A 25,816-nucleotide genomic window follows, 5' to 3' on the forward strand; every position below is an offset into this window, starting at 1 on the left:
TTCTTCACTTTTCTATATCTGCTGTATTATTATTATTTATTTATTTATTGCTGATTGCTTTATTTTCTTATTAATTCTTAATTTGTTTATTTTTTCATCTTATTTTGTGTTTTTAAAAATGGTGGTTGTGATGGGCCTAATGCGGCCCAGACTCTGCCCCCAGGTAAATTGAGTTTGAGACCCCTGCTGTAGAGAGAATGAGCTCTTCAACAATACAGTGAGGCTTTTTTTTCTGATTGGAAAAATCCCAGATCTAGCTAGGATTGTGCATAGTTTGCAAATTCCTGAGGCTAGTTAGTTTCTGGAATCATGAAGTGTACCGAGATGAGACATTTGTTACAATCTTTGACAACTGCCACTAAATGGTACCATTATTCTCTTTACCCAGCCGGCCATCAGCAGGAGGGTCCCCATAAATGAGCCTGGTCCTGCTCAAGGTTTCTTCCTGTTAAAGGGGAGTTTTTCCTTGCCACTGTTGCTTGTCTGGGGTTAGGCCCTGGGATTCTGGAAAGCGCATTGAAACAATTTTGATTGTATAAGACGCTATATAAATAAAGATTTGATTTGATTATTCAGACAATGAGAAACAGCTGAAGGTGACTTGTGAAATGAGGGTAAAATCTCTGAGATCGCCGTGCCTCAGCGCACTCCCACCAAGACTGCATTGTGCTCTATTTGCCAAATGTCTTTGAGCTGTCAAATAAAATGCTCATATTATTTTTTCTCATTTGAATCATCTTTATTTCACTCTCACCACAAACACACAGAAAGTTTTCCACAACAGCATCTTTCATACGGCTTTTTTTACCCCTCTCCTAAATCCACAGCTACCATTTCTCCTGCGCCACAAGTCATTGTCGTCCAAAAGAAATGATCCAAACACTAGTGTAAATACGCACCTGGAGACAATTACAAAAAATTACCAACAATATCTTTAAAAAGTAACCTGAAATTGCTGAATTACTGTAAAAAAAAAAAAAAGACATCTTGACACACTTTGGTGAGCAACATGTTTGATTTCAACACATTTGCTGCAATGTCTTCAAGTTTGTCTCAAATCTTGCACCAAGCTTTGTTTTTGGATGTGCACCAACCTGCTGAGCTCTGACCCACTCATTTCTTACAATGACAGCTTGCTGTAATTAATGTATTTCCATCATCTATACCTACTCTTTCTTCTACCTGCATCCCCCTTCTCCTCCATCTCTACCCAGCCGGTCATCCGCATGAGGGTTGCCCTATATGGGCCTGGGCTTGGTCCTGTTCAAGGTTTCAGGCCAGTGTTGCTTGTTGGGGATATTGACAGAATTGAGGAGGAGGAAGAGGCAGAAAGGCCTTCCCGCTCAGAAGGCACTTGTCTGCATGTTTGAGTCCAACAACTGCGACACAGAGTACCAGAAGATTGTTCTTTTCAAAACGTCTCCCAGCATTTATTGAAGGATCAAGGAATCAGGATTACAACAGCTAATGAGTCCAAAAATAAATGAAGATGCACAGAGCAAAAGCTTAGTGGGTAATCAAGACCCAAAATGAACAGAAGTTAGCACCGCACCGCCTCTGGTCTGCACTGCCTCCAGGTGCCACAACGGTCACCAGGCCAACTGGACCTCTCTGGACTTGGCATGAAGCCTTATGCTGCTACCCAATGCTAACAGCCAGTTTTTATACTCACTAAGGAATACCAGGTCCATGTGTGAATATCATGTGATTTCAGAGCAAAGACTGCCAGTTCCAGACATTTGTTCGAGGAGATGAGACACCGTGCGCCCAACAGGCAACTTATCTTTATGCAATGCACTTGCTGTATGTTGCTCAAAACTCGGTGTAACCCAGGTTACTAAGCCTTAAATAATAGCTCAGTTTGTCAGTTGTTAGAATAAATAAATTAAGCAGACAAACAACAGCTGATGGTGTTAACACAAAACTTTATGAACTTAGAGAACTGCACCACGTGGTGAAAAGGTGTGCGGAGTGCAGCTCGTTCCTCCGAAAGAGGGGCGCGTGGTGACCGAGGACTAGACGTGAGATAAACGAGGAAAGTTACAAAGAAGGAATGAAATACGAGAAGATATCATTGGTCCACGTTTACCACAAAGCCGGTGAAATGATCAGACGCTGGTGATTGGGTGGTAGCGGCTTTTGAAGCGTGTAGATTGCTAACCAGCTGCGACGGTCACCAATGAATGGTACCTAGGTGAAACCACCACGCCCCCAGTGAGAAAACCAGGAAAACAAAACTCAAACAAAAGGCACCAACACAAAGGCCATGGCAGTACTGGCCATCTGGCCCGGTTGATAGGCAGGGGCTGGAACACAATGGTGGTTGGCCAGCCATTAATTCTGTTGGGAGGAATGCAGAAGGGCCCTCCACACACATCTGCAACGACTCAGATTGGCCCGGACAGATGGCACTGCCACTTCATCCTCCTGGAATTCAAACAATGGTGCTTGGTACACCAGGGTAGCCATTAAGGGCGACACTCCAGTGGCAGAATAGACCAGCGAGTTCCCACCCAGGGTAGGAACGAACTCCAGGAAGCAGGGTTTCGGGCCACACTGACCACACAGAGGCTCCCAGCACAGCGCAGAAAGCTCTCCAGACTTGGGAAGTGATTTGGGGTCCTCGGTCTGACACAATATCCTTAGGGAGACAAACAACATGTTGGACCAGGAGATCCCCAATCTCTGCTGCGGAAGGGAGTCTTGTGAGAGGAATGAAGTGGGCAGCCTTGGAAAAACAATCAACCACGGTGAGGATGGCATTATTCCCGTCCGATGGGGAAAGACTAGTGACAAAGTTCACTGCAATGTGTGACCAGGGGCACCGAGGGATGTCTAGCAGATTGATAAGGCCAGCAGGAGATTGGTGGGAGGACTTTCCACGGGCACAGACTGAACAGGCCGCTATTGGACAAGCCTTGGCATCTCGAGCCATAGAGGGCCACCAGAAGCATTGCCTAAAGGTGAGAGGGGTGTGACTCAACTGCATGGGTTCAAAGATCAGGAGGAAAGGCAGGACAAAAAGAACTTAAATCCTCCATACTGCCTGGTTGGTGAGGAATTGTGCCATGGGTCCTCTCTCGAGCCTGGATGCAGAAATCGATTCTTAATGCCAGTTCTATGAGGCCATCTAGTTACTGTGACACCTCATAAGAAATCAGCTAATTCTTAATGTAGTCAGCCAGCCCATGAAGGAAAGTAAAGTGTCAATCAGTGCCACGGAATTAGATCTACTCTGGCTGGCAAGAGTCCGGACGTCGCTGGAGTAATCTCCCATAGTTCTCTTGCCCTGCTTAGATGCATCAAGCCATGTGGCATGTTCTTTCTTGCTCCCAAACCAAAAGCCTTCCACAGCTATTCTGAGAAAGCATGGCATGAGACGCTGGCTGGAGACTGTCTCTTATGTTCCGCTGTTACCCACAGACACGTCCAGCCAGTCAGACGGGTGATAACGTGCTTGGCAGGGTACGTGGCTTCCTTAGAAGCTCTCACTTTGGTTCTGGAGGTTTCAGCAACTCCACGGGAGTGGGGGACTGGAGTGAGTACTGCTGTTAGTAGCTGTATTTGGCCGACTAATACAGTGACAGCTTGTCCACTGGCATCTGCTGTTTTTCTGGCTTCAGCAATACATGCCACCTTCAGCTGCTGCTGCTGTTGCTGCATCTCCTCAATCTTTTTCAAGGTAACTTGACTTTCAGTCATCACCCAACGTTGATGGCCACAGGTGAGGATTGGGACGTAGATCAACCGGTAAATCGAGTGCTTCGCCTTCCGGCTCAGCTCCTTCTTCCCCATGGCAGATCGGTTAAGCGCCCGCATCACTGCAGACGCCGCTCCAATCCGCCTGTCGATCTCCCGTTCCATACTACCCTCACTCGTGAACAAGATCCTGAGATACTTGAACTCCTCCACCTGAGGCAGGACCTCAGCAACAGCACCTTCAGCAACAGAGTCAACCTCAGCAGGGCTAAGATTATAGTGATTTACCCTTGGGGAAACACACGGTGGTCCTGGGATCAGCACAGGGATCACTTCCTTAAACTTAGCTACAGCATTATCTGAGAGACATCTGCTATAGTAAGGCACTCTACCTTCTTCTGAGTGAGGACCATGGACTCTGACTTGGAGGTCCTGATCCGCATCCCTGCTGCTTCACACTTGGTCGCAAACCGCCCCAGCATGTGTTGGAGGCAAATCAAATCAAATCAAATCAAATCAAATCAAATCAAATCAAATCAAATCAAACTTTATTTATATAGCGTCTTATACAATCAAAATTGTTTCAAGGCACTTTCCAGAATCCCAGGGCCTGACCCCAGACAAGCAACAGTGGCAAGGAAAAACTCCCCTTTAACAGGAAGAAACCTTGAGCAGGACCAGGCTCATGTAGGGGGACCCTCCTGCTGATGGCCGGCTGGGTAAAGAGAGAGGAGAAGAGGGAGGACAGGTAGAAGATAGGATAGGTAGGAGAGGAGAGGAGAGGGGAGGGGTAGAGGAGAGGAGAAGTAGAGGTGAAGGGGAGGTAGAGGAGAAGAAGAAGGAGGAGGAGGAGGGGAAAGAAGAGAGGAAGGGAGAGAGAGGGAGAGGAGGAGGAGAAGGAGGGGGAGAGGAGAGGAGAGGAGAGGGGAGAGGAGAGGGGAGGAGAGGGCACAGCACAGAAACACACACCAAAAAATATGATATACAATTACTTCAGCGGGGCCGGAGGACATTATGCAGCTCCGAGGGCGGCGATACCTGTAAATAAATAGGGGGGGAGAAGCAGAAAAACTACACAAGAACTAGTTTGCTTGATGAGGAGAGGAAAGGAGAGGAGAGGAAAGGAAACCATGACCCAGTGGAGTGACAGAGGCCTGTCAGGTGATCATGTTTCCAGACCCCGGCAGCCTTGGCCTATAACAGCATAACTAAGATGTGACCTAACGATTAGACGACCCCCTAAGTATGATAATTTGTCTGTCTATGATAGTAACTGGAACTACTGAATTAGTAACAATAAGCTTTTTCAAAGAGTAGCGGGGGGCCTGGTAGCTAAAATGCAGGGGGGCTGGTAGCTAAATGCTCGGCCCCCCATTCTACTCCTAGAAACTCTGGGAAGGACTCCTCCAGGTAGGATGGAGCTAGGCCTCTGAGGACCTTGTAGGTCAAAAGAAGGGTTTTAAAAATTATTCTAAATTTAACGGGCAGCCAATGAAGCGACGCCAGTACAGGAGTTATGTGATCTCTTTTGTCAATGAACTCTGGCTGCAGCATTTTGGATCAACTGGAGGCTTCTTAAAGAGTTGTTTGGACACCCTGATAATAAAGAGTTACAGTAGTCCAGCCTGGAAGTAACAAATGCATGGACTAACTTTTCAGCATCATGCCGCGTCAGCAGCTTCCTGATCTTTGTGATGTTCCTCAAGTGAAAAAAGGCACTTCTAGAGACTAATTTAATGTGTGAGTTGAAGGAGAGATTTTGATCAAAAGTTACTCCTAGATTCCTCACAGAGAGACTAGATGTTAATGAGATACCATCTAGAGTGATCATGTGATCTAATCTATCCCAGAGAGGTTCAGAACCAAACACCATGACCTCAGTTTTTCCTGGGTTAAGGAGGAGGAAATTTGAAGACATCCAGGACTTTATGTCTTAAGACAGGTCTGGAGCTTCACTAACTTCTCTGTCTCCTCGGGTGCCATGGATAAATAGAGCTGAGTGTCATCAGCATAACAATGAAAATGTATCCCATGCTGCCGAATAATGTTCCCTAAGGTAAGCATGTACAATGTGAAGAGGATTGGTCCGAGTACAGAACCTTGAGGAACTCCATGGCTAACCCTACTGTATGATGAGGGAACACCATGGACATAAGCAAACTGGTATCTATCAGATAAATAAACTAACTAATAACTAAACCAGTCTAGTGCTGAGTCACCAACACCTTCTCTAGAACTTTTGAGATAAAAGGAAGGTTGGATATTGGCCTATAATTTGCTAAGACATCAGGATCCAGTGATGGTTTTTTAAGCAACGGCTTAATCACTGCCACCGTGTAGGACCGGGGTACATAACCTGACACTAAAGAACCATTGATCTGGTCCAGGATAGAACTGCCTATCAATGATAGAACATCCTTCAACAGGTGTGTCGGGATGGGATCTAAAAGACACGTGGTGGTTTTGGATTTCTGAATTAGCGATGACGCCTCAGAAAAATATATAGGGCTGAAGGAGTTTAAGGGCTCGTTGGAGAACCTCTATGTTCCCACAGTCGGCACATCTGGTGATGGTCCAGTTGTTGGGATAGCCTGGTTAGCTTTCTCTCTGATAGCTAGAACTTTATCAGTGAAGAAGCTCATGAAGTCTTCACCACGAAGGGAAGAAGGGATACGTGGATCTAAAACACTGTGACTCTTAGTTAATTTGGCCACAGTGCTGAAAAGAAACCTGGGGTTGTTCTTATTTTCCTCAATTAAAGAAGAAAAATAAGCTGTTCTAGCCTTGCGAAGGGCCTTTTTGTAACCTAATAGACAGTCTTTCCAGGCTACATGATAGCTGTCTATTTTACAAGAATGCCACTTCCTTTCCAGTCTTCGCACTTTCTGCTTGAGGGTCCTGATATGTGAATTATACCAGGGGGCACACCTCCTCTGATTTACTATTTTCTTTTTCAGGGGGGCAACAGAATCAAGCCTGATTCTCAGTGAGGTTGCTGCACCTTCAGCAACAGAGTCAACCTCAGCAGGGCTAAGATTATAGTGATTTACCCTTGGGGAAACACACGGTGGTCCTGGGATCAGCACAGGGATCACTTCCTTAAACTTAGCTACAGCATTATCTGAGAGACATCTGCTATAGTAAGACTTTGTTCTGAGCATAGAAGAATCCTTAATCATAAATGTAAAAGTGATCAAAGAATGGTCTGACAGGACTGGGTTCTGAGGGAACACCGACACATGTTCTACCTCAACACCATAAATCAGGACTAGATCTAAGGTGTGGTTAAAGCTATGAGTTGGTTGGTTTATCTGCTGGAGGAAACCAACTGACTCAAGTAATGAAATGAAGCCATTTCTAAAGCTGTCATTTATAACGTCCATATGGATATTAAAGTCTCCAATGATAATGACTTTGTCCGTTCTAAGGACCAAATCAGATAAGAAATCAGAGAACTCAGACAGGAACTCTGAATGTAGTCCAGCAGGGGGCCGATATACAACTACAAACAGAAGTGGCTTTTCTGTCCTCCAGTTCAGATGAGTGATGCCAAGAGTCAGGCTTTCAAATGAACTGAAGCCATGTTTTGGTCTGGGATTAATTAATAACTTGGAGTGATAGATTGCTGCCACTCCCCCTCCTCGACCAGTAACACGTGGAATATGATAATTAAGATGGGTAGGAGGAGTAGATTCATTTAAGCTAACATACTCCTCCTCCTGAAGCCAGGTCTCAGTAAGACAAAATAAATCAATGTGATGATCCGCTATCAGGTCGTGTACTAACAGGGATTTACACAAAAGAGATCTAATATTTAACAGTCCACACTTAATTGTGATATTAGTTTCTCCAACTTGTGCTTCAGTATTAATTTTAATAAGATTTTGGTGATTGACCGCTCCCCTGCTCTGTGCTTGGTGAACTTTTAACCGTGGAACAGAGACTACCTCTATCGTGTTAAATATGTTATTGTTGGTGGATGAGGGTTCTAAGGAAGCAGCAGAGAGGTGTGTAAGACTACAACTCTGCATCCTGGTCTGGACCCTGGGTTGTCAGGTCACTTTGGGTCTAATAAAATTAGCCAGATTACTAGAAATGAGAGAAGCACCATCTCTTGTGGGATGGACACCGTCTCTCCTAATCAGACCAGGTTTTCCCCAAAAGGTGCTCCAATTGTCTACAAAGGCCACCTGGTTTTCGGGGCACCACCGTGACAGCCAGCGACGAAGCGACGACATGCGGCTAAACATCTCATCGCTGCCCAGATTGGGGAGGGGACCAGAGAATGCTACGGAGTCCGACATCGTTTTTGCGTAGTTACACACCGACTCCAAGTTAATTTTGGTGACCTCCAACTGTCGTTGGCTCCGACGTGAATAATAACTTTACCAAATTTACGATTACGTCTCGCCAGCAGCCGTAAATTTGCTTCTATGTCGCCCGCTCTGGCCCCCGGAATGCACCTAACTATGGTCGCTGGAGTCGGCTTCACGTGGCGCAAAACAGAGTCGCCAATTACCAGGGTCGGTTTCTCAGCGGGTGTGTCGCCGAGTGGGGAAAAGCGGTTAGCCACGGGAAGCGGTTGGTGGTGCACCGTGGGCCTTTGTTTTGGGCTACGCTTCCTACGAACCGTCACCCTGCCGCCCTGGCTAGCCGGCTGCTGCCAGGGGACCGCTAGCTGTAGCTACACTAGGCGGCTCCGCAGCCTTGCTCGATGGTGCCAGAAGAAGTACGTCGTCCGCAAAAAGCAGCAATGAGGAGCATCAAGCCTGGCTTGAGGTGACCCCCACCTAGGATTAGAAAGATAAAATAATACCTATGCGCCTGATGGATAAACTGCAAGCAACTTAACTGGATAATCACCGGGGAACTGTAACACGTGAAGGACAACTGGACCACCAGTACAACAAGCAAAACTCCTGCAGCTCTCATTCTGTAAAGAAAAAAAAGACATTCCCAGGGAGCCCCCATTTTGTTAACTAGGTAATGAAGAGAGGAAAACATGAGAAACTATTTCCCAGAAAAAGACACAGATTGAATCAGGTGTAAAATGTATTACTGTATTTAAGGAAAAACAAACCAATGATTAACCTAAGTGAAAGCCCTGGGCAACACTAAATACAAAATACCAAAATAAGTGTGATTGGTGAAAACAGGTCCACCAAACATCATTTCACAACGTTTGACTAATCTTCCCTCTTGCACTAAGTCAGTGTTCAAAGGGAGCATTAAAATGTGAGGAATGTTCACATGTTCACTTATATTGATCCCCTTTTCCATTCAGTTAAAAGAAGGAGAGGTTATGTATCCAAGGTAGTTTTCTGTGTCAACTGGACTGTTTTTCTTCTCTTTTGAAGACTTTTCGCCTTCTATCCAGAAGGCTACCTCAGTTCTGAACTCGCTTGGTCCGGATCTATACCGAGAGGGCATATAGGTCTGAAGTCTGAAGTTCCGGCAAGTTGCATGAAGTTGTAATCAAAGCATTCCATGAGTGTCATTGAGTACAGTTAACACTGAAGGAGCATTTATACTAGACATAATCTTTGTAACTATTCATCCCTAAACTCTATTCTCTTTTCTTAGCATGTTTTTGTCACACTATATATATATAGTAAATAATATAAATTATTATAATATAACATATTATAATATAAAATGATTATAAATAAAGTATTTTGAAAACTATGGCATATTCAAAGATGATGTGATTCTCCACAGTACGCAGTACAGTACATGCAAACTAATGCTGCCAAACAATTAAAAATTGTAGTCAGATTACAAGGTTTCTGTGGATTCATTGTGATTTGTTGCGATTAAATATAATTAATTTTTAATTATATTTAATTCAGTTATTTTACATTGACCAACTTTTCTGTCTCTTCTGATTTCTTTGCACCTTAAGGGGCCAACCTGCTTTTGTTTTTGGAATTCCTTTTTTAGAGCCTTTCAGAGTTATTTTCTGCTGCTGATGCCCTAGTTGTGTTAACATTTTTAATCAAATTAATCATGATGATGGAGTAATCCACATTGTAGTGTTAATTTTGACAGCCTGAGTAGAAACACAAATACAGATACAGAGTGAAAGTACGTTTTTCATGCAATGTATTTTCATATGGCCACAATTCTAGCAAATGATACTGCTGGCTAACAGTCACATCTTGAGTGGTTTTAGCAGTCAGTCGGGCCTTATTTTGTTCTAAATTACCTTTTTCTTGTAAAAAGCAATTTGTAAATTAATGACTTATTAATGACTTATCTTAATTAATTTTTCTCTTAACATCGCCTATGAGGGTTTTGGAAGGACAGAACCCAAGTTGGAGTGTTTTTTTTTTTTTCTCCAGGCACTCCAGCTTCCTCCACAATCTAACACGTGCATTTGGAGACACCGTGAATTGGTTACTCCTCTGTTGGCAAGGGTTGTCTATTCATGTCCTTCTATAAACTGACAACTGCTCAAGGATATACCCACCTCTTGCTTGAAGGCAGCTGGGATATGTCCATTACTCGGTTCATGGAAAGGTGGTAGGATAAAAAAAAAGTAAAAAAACAAGTCACTGAACCTCATTTAGATCTGCCAAGTGTGACATTAATATACATTTAATTAAAGCTATTTCTTTTTAATATATGTTTTTTACATGATATCATAGCAGATGTGCATTAGACAGTATTTTACACTTTGTACTGTATGGTGTATAGATAAATGTGTTGTTTTACACTTCAAGAATTAAAACTTGACTTTATAAGCGCCGAAAAGTAACAGATTGTTATGGTGTGAATCATCGAGATGAAGGCATTTGGACAGAAACTCCAATGACATTTGGAACATTTATGGCACATGCTCAGAATAAACCCTTAAATCTCACTTGTCTTAGTTATTTTAAGATTAAAGCATGGTCAGAGTCCATACAACATTTTCGCAATGGGTTAAAAAAAAAAGAAGTAGAATAGACAAGGGTCAGAAGGGGAGAATCGGAGAACGCTTCCAATTCTTGTGTTTGAATTTTGACATGGTTGGCAACACCCCACACCACATCAAAAACTCCCAAGACTTTGCTCAAAAAGTCAGTGGACTCACACTACTTCCAGAAGAGACTATGGTATCCTATGATGTCACGTCACTCTTCACGTGCATCCCCACCGCCAGCGCCATAGACACCATCCTCAAGCACCTTCTATTGGACAAGAATCTGACAGAAAGAACAACCTTAACACCGGCCCAAATCTGCACCATGCTGGACCTGTGTTTGAACACCACCTATTTCCAGTACAGAGAAGGCTTCTACAGGCAGAAACATGGCTGTGCCATGGGCTCACCAGTATCCCCCATAGTTGCCAATCTATACATGGAGAAGGTGGAATCCCAGGCCCTGACATCCTTCACAGGAACTGCGCCAAGCCACTGGTTCAGGTATGTGGATGACACCTGGGTCAAAATTCAAACACAAGAATTGGAAGCGTTCTCCGATCACCTCAACAAAACAGACGAGCATGTAAAATTCACCCGGGAAGATGTAAAAGGAAACAGTCTGGCCTTTCTGGACTGCACAGTCAAGATCACTGAGGACAGAAATCTCACCATCGAAGTCTACAGAAAACCTACACATACCACCACCTCCAGACAGTACCTTCAGTTGACTCTACACCACCACTGGAACACAAGCTGGGAGTGATCAGAACTCTCCAACACCGGGCCAGAGAAATACCCACCACATCCCAAGGCAGAAAGAAGAAACAGGGCCACATTAAGACAGCCCTCAAAACAATCTGGATTTTTGAGCTAAATCTGTACTAACATGAGGAAGTAGTGCATTAGATTGGAACCCTCGCTCTTTTGTAGTGACAGATGTATACTGATAATTTCAGTAATAGTTTAGAGCAGTATTGTTAGCATTGGGTAATCTTTTAGTGGGTTAACAATTCATGCAAGAACGCGAGTGATTATGTTTTGAATATTTTAGTGTAAAAGAAGCACTAAAATGGCTCAAGACAGTCTAATAGGTGGACATTCAAGGAGGGTTTATTGAATTAGTTCTTGGCATAAGAAAAACTCTTTGCACCTTGGTTAATTGATCCAACAAACATGTGATGTAATACATTTGATGCAATCATTTTGAAAAAAAAAAGATAGTTCTGTGAGCAGTTCTGGATCAGCTGCTTCAATACCACTGTAGGAGTGTTGCCTGGCAACAGTCTTCATATTGCTGAGTGCTAACCTGAAAACTAAGATCACCCTATACCACCTGAAGGAATAAACAAACTCTTTTTAAAAAAAAGCAAGACTAAAGTCTGACTGAAGTCAGAGGGTATAATCCTATAAACATGAATTCAGAATTTAAACATCTGCCTTAATCATCATCATCAGCAGCAGCAGCAGCAGCAGCAGCAGCAGCAGCAGCAGCAACAGCAATATTATACCTGCATGAGGAGAGCCACAGGTCACACTGTAGGACATCCATAAGTTAACCGCCATCAGAAATGTAGCAATGAAGGTGAATGCCTGCGAAAACGGCACAGAAAACCAATAGCGTCATCAGACCTAACCTATGACAGCTTATGGAGTGAAAAGGTGTTATAGGAGTGAAAGGTTTCACACACTGAAGCTGTGACCAGCGTTGAGACTCTTTGAGCAACAATGGAGACAATGTAGGCAAGAACGGCAAAGTGGAAGAACTCGTGCAGCAGCAGAACACACAAGAACTCATAGGATGGTGTGTTACTGACATGGTTTCAGATAGTTCCACATTTGCGGCCATTGGGGCCAAAGTAAATAACTTACCGGAAATAAAAATTTGGTTCCTAAATTGTTCCCTATTATTCCAGATGGGACCATTTGGATGTTTTATTAAAACAGACAATCTCAGGGCTCTTTGGTTTCACAGAGCAGCTGTAACTTTGACTTCAACATTTGCAATAATAAATTGGGTCACAATGCAACTAAATCATTCTTTTTTCTTTTTTTTTTTACCAAAACAGATGCATTTTCACTATCTGTAACTCTCAAACTCTCATGAGAACCTAAAGCAAGCAACTCCAGTTCATTCCTCTCTCTTTCTAAAATATACCTTCACTTTACATTGAAAAACAACACAATTATGGACATACAGCAGTAGGGCACTAGAAAAGACCACAGCTAGAGCCCATCCACCTGCCTGAATGCAAACAGACTGCTGACCCACAATCACACATACATACTGGACACCTTGGACCACTTCAGTATGTCCACCTTGGACCACTGCCTGCCCTGTGAAGCATGTGCCATTGTACCTCTCCAGGCAGCTTAAGTTAAAGAAATCTAAAATGCTTGACAACCAGACAAAAGACCTCTTTCCTTCCTACTTTTCTGACAGATTATTGGTGGACAGGGAAAGCCAGTTTCTTTACCATGTTTATAAAAATAAATCTTGAGTCTACGGTGGCCAAACTGAGATAGTGGCATAATGAACCATCTTCATTTATAAATATTTATATCTAGAATTACTAGTCATGCATATTATTATTATTATTATTATATATTATTATTATTATTATTATTATTATTATACAATAGGTCAGGTATAGCTGATATTGTTTTTCAAGTATAAAATGAATATACAACACTATTGTGGATCAACAGATCCCTTCTTGCTGCTGAATCAGACAATCAAACAATTGTTGTCACAGCCCCAGAGCAATTAAAGAGTTACAATTGTCACTGTAAGAAACCAATTAGAGTGATTCTTACTGTGAGTGGCCAGGTGATGCAGCTCATCTTGGATTGTCACTTGAACAAGTGCATGAGCAAGAGGATGAGGGAGACCCCAAGGAACCACATTAGTACCACCTCAAAGAACCAGAATGCAGCCTAGTCTGGCCATCCATGTGCACAGTGGACACAGCACAATAATTAAGAGTGCCACCTGAAAAAAGTCATGTTATTTCATGTTTGTGGTTTTCCACTGCATCTAAAGCTAGTATTTTTCTAATGTATAGGATGGTCATCCTATCTACGTGACTAAAAAAGTTATCAAGGATAGTAAGGATATCAGGATAAGCCATAAAACCTGAATACAAACTGGAGGAAAATGTGGTCACTGGAAATGTCTAATCTAGATTGTAATGAACAATTCTGTGTGCATACATATCATATCAATCCATATTATACAAATATCTATTGGAATATGTGTTTTACATTTTGCATAGGGTTTCTAGTCTTTCATTGGATCCATATATTCAATGGAAAAGTATAACTTCACCACAGAGGCTGCACCAAGATGGTACAGGTTCAATGAGGAAGCTCTATTCATCATTCATAAGTGCTTTAATCCAAAAAATATTTTTTAACAATGCTTTTAAATCAATGTAGATATGGCTTTTTTCTATCTATTAAAAAAAGTAAAATTTGAGACAGTTAAAAATTAGCTGCACCTAAGTCACACACTTCCTGACCCTGTTCGAAGGTCTAAGGATGGAGGATGTCACAACTGTGTAACTTGCATAGCCCTCTGAGGCAAACAATGTTTATGATTTTAGGCTGCAAATAAATTAAACTTTTTTTAACACTAAAGAAAGAAACAAGCTGCCTTTTTCAATGTGATTTTAAGAACACGCACCCAAATGGCAAACGTTAGCTAACATGTTCCACTTCATATGCTTGGATACTAACGATTGGACCCAGCTTTAGCAGTCCTGGGATGGTCCGAACATCGCCAACATCCATGATTCCTTCTCCGGAAGACTGGCTGCTTGCCATCGTTGTCGTTTTGACGGCATGCGGCAAAAAGCTTTGAAAAATTGCGAGTCGGGAGGAAGTTCAGCTGCTACGGACCGGAAACACCTGAATACCACGCCATGTCAAGTTAACTGAACAAACAAATTTTTCCGGGGATTCCTTTCACAGTAAAAGTCAACAGCAACAAAAAAATCAGCAATAGAAACTCCACAAACATTTCCCATATGCACAACACACATTCAAAGAGTTCCATCTCTGAGTCTTCCGTCTATGAATCACACACACAAGTTATTCTATCAGAAGCGTCATGATGAACATCGAGTGGCTCTGCAGAAACTTGGGTCTGTTGTTACCCGTTATAGGAGATATGTTAAAATACACACACACACACACACACACACACACACACACACACACACACACACACACACACACACACTGATTTGATGATGACCTGAATCATATTACTAGATTATTTCGTATGATGTTACCATGAATAAGGTGCCTGAGGTAAACTGAAGAATGATGGAAATTTCTCACATGATGAAGATGAAAACATTTTGGAAACATTGTTCTATGAACCATGATTTGTTCTACTGTGATTTGCTGGTCATATTGCCATACTTATATGTCAGAAAAATGTAGAATGGTGGTGCTTTTAGTGTATTAAATGCAATTTTGTGACAGGTTGGTCTTTTTCCAGCAGTCCTTGGGTCTACAGATGACAGCTGGTCCATGAATATACAACCAGAGGTCCGAGCAATTGATGGCTACCCAGTGGTTCTGCCCTGCACTTTCAGCCATCCACGATATTCCCAGCATTCCTCACTGCAGGTGTTTTGGAGCCTAGGCCATGGTCCAGCTGCTGTCATCCTGTATCGCTGCACCAGCACGCCTGCACTCCCTACCTGTGATCCTGGACCAAAACAGGACCAACGCTATCGGCTGGAGGGGAACCCCAAGGAGCATGACCTGTCGCTACGAATTACCAGTGCCACTCTCCAGGACAACGGTCGCTACTACTGCCGAGTTGAGGTCCAAGGACAAAACCACATCGCTTTTGAGGACAAAATGGGAACTAGACTACGAGTAGAAGGTAAATCTGGACAGAATAGGGTCAGGAGTAGGTATAGATGATGGAAATACATAAATTACAGCAAGCTGTCATTGTAAGAAATGAGTGGGTCAGAGGTTAGCAGGTTGGTGCACATCCATAAACACAGCTTGGTGCAAGATTTGAGACAAACTTGAAGACATTACAGCAAATGTGTTGAAATCAAACATGTTGCTCACCAAAGTGTGTCAAGATGTCAGTTTTTTTTTGTTTTTTTTTTACAGTAATTCAGCAATTTCAGGTTACTTTTTAAAGATATTGTTGGTAATTTTTTGTTATTGTCTCCAGGTGCGTATTTACACTAGTGTTTGGATCATTTCTTTTGGACGACAATGGAGAAATGGTAGCTGTGGATTTAGGAGAGGGGTAAAAAAAAGTTGTGGAAAACTTTACGTGTGTTTGTGGTGAGAGTGAAATAAAGATGATTCAAATGAGAAAAAATAATATGAGCATTTTATTTGAGAGCTCAAAGACATTTGACAAATAGAGCACAATGCAGTCTTGGTGGGAGTGCGCTGAGGCACGGCGAGCTCAGAGATTTTACCCTCATTTCACAAGTCACCTTCAGCTGTTTCTCATTGTCTGAATAATCAAATCAAATCAAATCTTTATTTATATAGCGTCTTATACAATCAAAATTGTTTCAAGGCACTTTCCAGAATCCCAGGGCCTAACCCCAGACAAGCAACAGTGGCAAGGAAAAACTCCCCTTTAACAGGAAGAAACCTTGAGCAGGACCAGGCTCATTTATGGGGACCCTCCTGCTGATGGCCGGCTGGGTAAAGAGAATAATGGTACCATTTAGTGGCAGTTGTCAAAGATTGTAACAAATGTCTCATCTCGGTACACTTCATGATTCCAGAAACTAACTAGCCTCAGGAATTTGCAAACTATGCACAATCCTAGCTAGATCTGGGATTTTTCCAATCAGAAAAAAAAGCCTCACTGTATTGTTGAAGAGCTCATTCTCTCTACAGCAGGGGTCTCAAACTCAATTTACCTGGGGGCAGAGTCTGGGTGAGGCTAGGCCGCATTAGGCCCATCACAACCACCATTTTTTTTAAAAACACAAAATAAGATGAAAAAATAAACAAATTAAGAATTAATAAGAAAATAAAGCAATCAGCAATAAATAAATAAATAATAATACAGCAGATATAGAAAAGTGAAGAAACCACATAATCGTTGCTGCTGACCAGAGAAATTTAATTATTATTATTCACATTCAAATGTCTGTATTAACAGTTCTTTAACCTCTAACTTTCTGAACAGAATGGATCTTTGAACATAAACTGTTCTGAACATGGCTTCTCTTGCCTACTTCTTGCTGCTAGAGACCTGACAGCGCTTCCTCTCACATAGCCGAGCCACATTTGGCTTGAGGGATGAAGCAGTTGAGACCCTCAATAGGGCTTGAAGATGCTCATCAGTCAGTCTAGACGTGTACTTGGACTTGAAGTTCAAGGTGGAGAAGAGCTTTTCGCACAGGTATGTGCTCCCAAAAAGGCACATGGTCCGCTTGAACATCCGGGAAAGCTCAGGGAAGCTGGGGGTCAATTCTCTCAAAAATTGGCCAAGCTTGTCTGCTTTTCCACTAACCTCCCTGAACTTGGCTTTAAGTTCAGAGTTGCACTGAAGTTGCACACTCCATTAGAAGCACAGGAGGGGCATCTTGCACATCAAAAGAGAAGGGGTCCGCAAAAATTTGAAATCTGGCTCTGTGAAGTCTGCAAATCTGTGTTCAAATTCCTCCTGCAGCTTCAAAATTACATCAACATACTTCTGATCACTGAATGGTGTTGAAATGGAATTTGAGAGTAAATTGTAAATTGAGTGCAAAGGGAGGGAATTGAAATGGAATTTTATTGTGAAATGTAAATTGAGTGCAAGAGGAAGGGTTGAAATGGAAATTTAGGAGAGCAGATGAAGTCCGTTTGCCACCTCATGCATTTGCAAGAAACAAAGGTTCAAAGGAGACCAGCGTCAAACGACTGGGGGGGGGGGGGGCATTCTCAGTCATTCAACTTCTTGCGCCAACCGGAACACCTGCTGTGAAGGCACCAAACACTTGCGGTGCATGCAGCGCACCTGTTGTGTTGACGTCCTGTGTCCTGTGCATGCAGCACACACATGCTGTGAAGACGTCCTGTTTCCGCGCCTCAGAGGCGGGCCTTCGGCTATATAAGATCAGAACTGTGAACACTTAGTAGAGATCTCTCCGCATGCTTCCGTGTATGTATCCTGACTGACTGACTGGAATAAAACCATCTCCTACGCAGTAACTTAGATTCATTGTTTACTGCTCAAAATGCCTAAAAATTCTGTGACAGTGTGCCTGCATCCATGAGTGCATTGCATGCTGGGAAATGGCAAAGGTTTCCTGAGAGACCTGGGCTTTCCATAACAAAGGTTTTGTGGTGAATGCTCTGACGTTATCATAGGCAGCACTGACAAGTTGCCCCTGGCCTTGTAACTTCTTGTTCAGTACATTAAGTTCATGTGTTATGTCAACAAGAAAAGCTAAGTCCATGAGCCATTTGGGATCACTCATAACAGGAACAGCCACCCCATCCTTCTCCATGAAGGCTTTCACTTCTTCTCTCAACTCGAAAAATCTCTTCAGTATGTTCCCCCTGCTGAGCTAACGTCCCCCAGTGAAGTAAAGCACATCTCCATATTCTGATTACATCTCCTCTAAAAAAGTACAGAACCTTCTGCGCTTTAAAACCCTGGATTTGATGTGGTTGATGCATTTCACAACGACAGACATCACATTATCAAACTTCAGGCATCTGCTGCAAAGGGCCTGCTGATGGATAATTCAGTGCAGAGCAATGGCCTCTTCCACACCCTCCTCTTCCAGTTTTTTTTGAACAAGTGCCACCAGTCCATTTTTTCTCTCTGTCATTGATGGCGCTCCATCGGTTGTTATTCCAACAAACCTCTTCCATTGCAAACCGGCATTCTGAATGGCATTACACAGCTGGTGAAATATCTCCTGAGCTGTGGTCTGGCCATGCATTGGAATTACTATGAGCAACTCCTCCATAACTTCAAAATTGTCTTCAACACCACGGACATATATTGCGAGCTGGGCGGTGTCGGTGATGTCTGTGGTATCATCAAGAGCAACTGAGTATACACTGAAACATTTTGCTTTCTCACAAAGTTGATCATAAATATCACTTGACAGGTGAGAAATGCTCTCTGCCATGGTGTTGGCAGAAAGGCTGATGTTGCTAAACTGATCTTTCTTTTCTGGACAGACAATACCTGCAGCTTCTAATATGCACTTTTTTGACAAATTCACCCTCCGTGAATGGCTTTCCTGCTTTAGCAATCATCTCACTAACCACATAGCTAGCTTCGACTGCTGCCGTACTCTCTTTGGTTGCTTTCTTAAAGAAATCTTGTTGCCTCAATAGACGTGTTTTAAGATTGGCAACCCGGTTGGCTCTCTCATCTCCCTGGTATTTTGCATACTCCTCAGCATGCCTAGTTGTGAAATGACGTTTCAAATTGTATTCCTTGTGCACTGCAACTTTCTCTCTGCAAATAAGACACGTCGGGGTGCCCCTGTGCTCAACAAAGAAATATTATACTTCCCACTTTTACTGAAATTGTCTGTGTTCATGACCAACCTTTCTCTTCACTGCAGGCTTTGAAAAAGACATGTTTGGGGCTGTCTAATATATAATCCCACTCGGTGTCGCTGTCGCGTTGAAGTTTCGTGTTTAGTCGACGCACGGAGAACCTAATTTCCGCAATGTGCGTTAACGCCTAATGTTGCGAGTTCACAACAAACTGCTCCAATTCAAAATGCAGCAGAAAAAGTGAGTGTTTAAGCAATATCACACTCAAGGTTGCGCCGTGATACTGAACATCAGCACTAGTGTGATTCATAGACTGTGATTCTATCGTGGGCACGAGGCTGCAGATAATCAGCCCGTTATACTGATATTCAGTATAACAGCACGACCTCGAGAGTGATATTGCTTTTATACAACAGTTCCATAAGCGCATTTTATTAGTTAACAGTAACAACCAACAAAAGATTATGATTTGTTTGTTTATTTAACCATTAATTTGGCTCCGCCGAGACAAATAGTTTCGCAACTGGAAGGGAGACGAGGCTGTTGCCAGGCAGCATGTAAACATTTCAAGCGAGCGCCCCGTTTCCACCGTTCATATTATTTCCTATTTTACATTTCATTTCAGTGAGGAAGTTGGAAAATATAGCACCATGTGAATAGAGCCTTCATTTTGTTTCTGAGTGCGGACTGCCGTCAGTTTTGTTTGATTCTACTTCTCCTGAGGTGTCTGCACCTTAGCCAACCTATTTGAGATGTTCTGGGATTATTATTATTAGCTTCTATGCTTGCATTTATGATATCATTTGACTTTCCCATTGCTCATAATTCCATTTTTTTCACACTGCAGATGAGGAGACTGCTCCCCAACCAAAAAAGAGAGCACGGCTGGGGACTGATGTGACAGAGACTGCGAAAGACGGCACAGTATGGCATGAAGAACAGGTGGGAACGGGTCCACATTTCACCCCGCCATCGCCATACAACGCAGATGGAGAGCCAACAGCTAAGGCCAGGAGGTCAATCACAAGTCGTCTTCAGAGCTTCCTGTGTTTCATCACTCTGGACATGCTTGGTATCATTCAAGACTGTACAGTTCAACATGCAAAGCAAACGGAGCATGTGGATTGGTTCATGGGCCTCCCTGAACTAATGCCATTTATTTCCATCACCATCATGCGGGCAATCTTCAGGGTGCCATCACTGCGTGACTGCTGGTCGAAAAACCTGGGAAGCCCACAGATCATCGAAACCATGTCCCGAGGGCGTTTCCAAAACATCATGCATCACCTGCGCTTTGATGACAGAGACACCCGCAGCGAGCGAGCACAGACCGATAAGTTTGCTGCAATTTCGAACATATGGGGATTGTTTGTCACCAACTGCATCACATCCTACATCCCTGGTCGACACATCACCATCGACGAACAACTTTTCCCGTCCAAGACTCGCTGCTGTTTCCTACAGTACACTGCATCTAAACCAGACAAGTTTGGGATCAAGTTTTGGGTGGCGTGTGACTTGAAAAACAAATACGTCTGCAATATCCTCCCATATCTTGGCAAGGACCCCACTCGGCCTCGTGGGGAGAGAGTGTCTGAGAGTGTAGTCATGAGGCTGATGGAACCATTCCTGGACAAGGGCAGAAATGTTACCACGGACAATTTCTTTACATCACTGTCACTTGCAAAACGACTACTTAGCCGGAATACAACCATCCTTGGCACAGTCAACAAGATTCGCTAAGAAATTCCACTGTCAACTAGACAGATGCACCGCAATGAATTTACCACCCAAGTATTTTCAACCACTGGTGCCACACTGACGGTGTATGCGCCCAAGCGGAAGAAGACTGTATATGTTCTCAGCAGCATGCACAGCATGATTCAGACACAGGATACCACCAAAAAGAAGCCAAACACCATCACACTCTACAACACAACAAAGTGCGGCGTCGATGTCATGGACCAGATGGTGCGAGAGTACACTGTCCGCGCAGGAACACGGTGCTGGCCAGTAGCAGTGTTCTATAACATGATAGATATGGCAGCACTGAATGCACACGTGCTCTATCAATTATGCACTGGGAGGCAGGAGAGACGGGTGGATTTCCTGCTGGAGCTTGCAAGAGAGTTGGCTCAACCCTCGTGGGTATGAAAAAGGCCCAAAAGGAACAATTATTTCGGCAACAACCCTCCACACCACAACTAGGAAAAAGAGCAAAGTGTCAGGCTAAAATTAAATGTAAGGACAATCATGCAACTGTGCGCTGTGTTGACTGCTACCGATATACATGTGGGAAATGCCGAAAGGAGCAATGGCAGACTGCTCAAATGTATTTCACTCATAATGCATGGTTTTTCATTCTTTGTAAATATGCTTGGGTTTTTTTTTTTTACTAAGCCTAAGCCTAACTTTTTACTTTTTTAGCACAAAAATAACAATTATTTCTGCAACAACCCTCCACACCAAAACTGGGAAAAAGTTGTTTCATTCTTTGTAAATATGTTTTGTTTTTTTAACAATAAATGTCAGTGTGTTGATCCCTTCCTTCCTGTTGATCCTTTCCACTGCATACAGCTCATAGTCCAGTTTAAGTCTTGATGGCTATGTTCACTGAGGTATTTATCCATCTCACAACTTAAGCTTGCTCTCAAAAGAACCTCCTGAGCTGTAAGGTATGTCCCCTCCCCCACACAGGTTCAAGTAGCTCCGGCCGTGTGCCACTAACAGCCACATTTCCATAACAAAATGAGTGTCCACGGGGGGGGGGACTTGGGGCCAATTGGCACCTCTTGTGGGTTTTCTAGGTAAAAACGCCAAATGGCCCCTCTCTGGGACTTCTAGTGCTAGAGCGCTTTGCCGTGAGGGCGCGCGCGCCAGTTTGCACTGGGCAGGTAAGGCGCAGCAATGCGCGTCACTGACTCCCCCACTCAGTTGATAAATGGTAATGGGGCTGTTCTTGCTGCAGTTGGCTGCCGGCTGGTGTCAGTGGGTCGCGTTGCCCCAGCGGGAACCCTCACGGAGTGGTGGTGCCACCAAATACAGTCGGCACAGATTACCTCGCCTACTGGACCCACTGCTGCTTTGGCTCAGTCCTTGAGTTCGGGACTCTATCCTGTTCGCTCTTGCTCTCTCTCTCGCTCTCTCTCTCATGCTCTCTCCCCTCCGCTCGGAGAAACGGCGCTGAGACGTAGTGGTGCCGCCGAGGCGACCACGGAGCTATTGCCGTCAATTTAGATTCTTAACAGTGTGTAAATTGTATTTCCAAGTTATATTTACTCTTAGGTTTTGTTTGTTTTCGTTTATTGGTTGACGTTGTGTTCTTTTAGACGATCTGGTCACCATTTAATTGCCTGTGTGTGTGTGTGTGTGTGTGTGTATCCGTCGTGTCTAATTGTTTACCACTGAAAATTTAATTGTTCCTTTTCTTTGTGGACAGGTGCTGCGGGCCACGGCGGGGACCCAACCCCTGGTGGAGGGCGTTTTCATCACACCCCTTGTGTGTGGTTTTGCTTGCAGTAGCACGGGTGTTTTTAGTTTAGTTATCTCCCCTAATTGAGTTTTACCTGCCGGTGGGGCCCCAGGCCTGTCCACCCCTTTTGTTAATTTAACTTTTGTACAGCCGAGTTATTTGTTGAGTATTGGATTTAATAAAATTGTAGCACATAACCCTCAATCCCGTCTCTGCCTCTGGAATAGAAACTTATCTGCGTGTGCCTGTTCACTGGTTAATTCCTGGGGCGAAATTCCCCAGGTGGCGTTGTCGTCAACCGTTACACCCACCACCCCGCCACACTTGTCTATATAAAACCACCTGGGAGGTCTACCCAACGCCAGATGGCTATATTAACTGCCGTGGGCACCGTCTGTGTTTTACAGGAGAACTTTTCCTGCGTATTCACTTGATTTTTGTGGTTCAAGTGAAATTGATTCACCTCACAGTTTTTGTGTTCATTAAATTTTTCATTAAGCCACAGTCTCTTTTTACATTGCTACAACTGAAATGCTGCCCACAGCTAAGCTCTCCCCAAATCTTTAGGCTGATGGTATTCAGGTGCAATGTTGGGTATATTCATTGCAACAATTTAAGGAGGCTCAAAAAAAAAAAGTTCTGCTGGATACACATGCTGACATTCTTAGTCTGCTTATCTTGTGGAATGGGGAGGAACTGCTGCTAACTATCTTGGGTTTGAAGCAAAAACAAAATTGTTTTGCTCAGCCTTATGGTGGATCCTCCACAATTCTCATAAGATGGCAAGCATCAGGCTCTGCAGCTCAAGCTTGTTTTGGGGATTCTTGTGGGGCCTGATTTTAATTCCCTGTAATGTCTATGCAGACTATTATCAGGGAATGAATACATCGAGACAGAGCCTAATGGAAAAGCTGCAATGTTGGCAAATTAATTCTGCTGGGAATAATTGTGTGCTATAAAGTATTTGCATTAATCCACAGTTTTCTGACTGAAATAAATATAAACATGGTGGTATTCCCCACCTTGCACAATCGGATAATGGAAACAAGCCATGAGACGGAAATGCAAGAAAAGGAACTTCACATTTCAGAACAAATAAATTATTTATTCACCAAGCCACCAATCCTGCAACATGCCAGCTTGTAGCCTGTTGCCGACTATGTTGGTTGGAAAACATCAACCGTATGTTGATCCGGGCCACCTCCCAACAATGTTGGCTAATTGCATTTGCTCATCACAGATGATCTGTACATTGACTCAATAAAAATGCTTCCTGTTTACATAAAAATAAAATCATCTCATGGTGCATTTATAGCAATGTGTATGCAGTTGATAGCTCTGATTAAATTAGGACAACAGCCTCTCACTGCAAATTGCACTTTTGTGTTAGCCTGTGAATTTGATACATGGGAGGAGTTTGATATATGTGGCGAACATTTGGACAATTCCATCCCATATTCCTGGCATGGCTCAGCACAGTGTTGACTAGTTCAGTTCTGATCGGTTGGCCAGTTCTCGCGATTCCTGAGTATCTGAGCCCATTGTAGTGAGCACAGGTAGGGCGTGGCCCCTCATCATGTCACACTCTGTTGAAATGGTGTTAAGGTGGCTTTAACATACATTAATCAAATCTAATCAACCTTTATTTAGGTATCATCTGTTAAAATAAAAGTTATTTCTAGGCACTTTGAAGAATCCCAGGGCCTGACCCCCAACAAGCAACAGTAGAAAGAAAAAACTTCCCTTTAACAGGAAGAAACCTTGAGCAGGACCGGGATCATGTAGAGGGACCCTCCTGCTGATAGCCGGCTGGATAGAGAGAGAGGAGAAGGGGGAGGACGGGTAGAGGAGAGAATAGGCAGAGATCAGGGAAATAAATTAATAGTAAAAGCTGCTGGTATAAAAGTAGAGTGGGTCAGCAGGGTTGGAGGTGGGCAGGCCAACATATAGCTATAAACGCGGCTATCCCTTTAGATAGGGAGCTACTATCTATCTATCTATCTATCTATCTATCTATCTATCTATCTATCTATCTATCTATCTATCTATCTATCTATCTATCTATCTATCTATCTATCAGTCAAGGAGGAAAAGGGGGAGGAGAGGAGAGGAGAGGAGAGGAGAGGAGAGGAGAGGAGGCCATGAATGGGAGACATACGCCTGTTCATTTGATCAGGTTTCTGTACCCTTAAATGCTCCACACCTCTGTTCTAACTTTAGAGAATGGGGGCCACAAGTAAACCACCACCAACCACAGTTATATTTAACTGAGTGGTTTTTCTTCTAGGACAGTGAAAATGTCTTCTAAAGACTTGTTCACACATCGACTAAAATCCTTGTGACTGTCAGCCTGGTAGCTAGCAAAAGAGCAATTTATGGAATTATCCTGAAGAAAATAGTGAACACCAAATCCATCAGGCACATCTGGGGCAAAGACTGTTAACAATGAGGTGACGACTGTGCTGGTAGACAAGGTGAAGCCATCTAGGTCACAATCTGTATACAGGCTGTGCAGTTCCTGGTCCTTGGAAAGCGCCAGGTCATGCAGACCATAGAGATGACAGTATAAACCTTGGCCTGTCAGACAGAAAAATAATGTTTAATGTTAATGACAACATAGCACAAATTTGATTACCCATGAAATCCCTCTTGGATGGTGTTCCTTTCTTTCTCATTTTTCCTCTCTCTCTCTCCAACTCTCTGTCTCTCTCTTGACTCATCAATAGAGCTTCCGATAAGTACTGAACGATTCAATAAATGTTTTGAAAAAATCATATTAATGAGCGGTTTCAGTCAAAAGAACCACCGTTTCAATGATGGGTACTCAGAGAGATGGAGGAAACATTCATAAATAACTATTTTTTGGAGTTTATGAATCAATCCTGATAGATTATTGGAAGTGTGCTTCTTACATAAATCATTTTTTCTCCCACTTCTTGTTAATATTTTTGTTTTGGTATTATTGTTATTACATCCATCCATCCATCCATCCATCCATCCATCCATCCATCCATCCTCTACCGCCTATCCGGGGTCGGGTCGCGGGGGCAGCAGCCTAAGAAGAGAAGCCCAGACTTCCCTCTCCCCAGCTACTTCTTCCAGCTCATCCGGACGGATCCCGAGGCGTTCCCAGACCAGTCGAGAGACATAGTCTCTCCAACGTGTCCTGGGTCTTCCCGGGGGTCTCCTACCGGAGGGACATGCCCTTAACACCTCACCAGGGAGGCGTC

At 43.4% G+C, this 25,816-nt stretch overlaps 1 protein-coding gene, 1 long non-coding RNA gene and 2 pseudogenes across 2 annotated transcripts; 2 read left to right on the plus strand and 2 right to left on the minus strand.

Annotated features, from left to right (window-relative positions):
- Positions 1 to 11,859: 11,859 nt before the first annotated feature.
- LOC130529042 (CKLF-like MARVEL transmembrane domain-containing protein 7) lies at positions 11,860 to 15,529 on the minus strand (annotated as a pseudogene).
- LOC130528262 (sialic acid-binding Ig-like lectin 15) lies at positions 15,130 to 16,339 on the plus strand. The gene is made up of 2 exons (XM_057037429.1): positions 15,130 to 15,503; positions 15,810 to 16,339. Exons 1-2 carry the CDS (start codon positions 15,143 to 15,145, stop codon positions 15,824 to 15,826), a joined length of 378 nt encoding a protein of 125 aa, XP_056893409.1. The 5' UTR covers positions 15,130 to 15,142; the 3' UTR covers positions 15,827 to 16,339.
- A 5,096-nt stretch (positions 16,340 to 21,435) lies between these two features.
- On the plus strand, positions 21,436 to 22,790 carry LOC130528265 (uncharacterized). Its single transcript, XR_008951251.1, has 2 exons — positions 21,436 to 22,008; positions 22,083 to 22,790. It is a non-coding gene; the product is annotated as an uncharacterized LOC130528265 (long non-coding RNA).
- An 865-nt stretch (positions 22,791 to 23,655) lies between these two features.
- Positions 23,656 to 25,816, minus strand: part of LOC130529043 (carnitine O-palmitoyltransferase 2, mitochondrial-like) — a 29,767-nt pseudogene continuing 27,606 nt past the window's right edge.

The sequence above is a fragment of the Takifugu flavidus genome, chromosome 7, assembly GCF_003711565.1.
Source record: "Takifugu flavidus isolate HTHZ2018 chromosome 7, ASM371156v2, whole genome shotgun sequence".
NCBI classification, from domain to species: domain Eukaryota; kingdom Metazoa; phylum Chordata; class Actinopteri; order Tetraodontiformes; family Tetraodontidae; genus Takifugu; species Takifugu flavidus.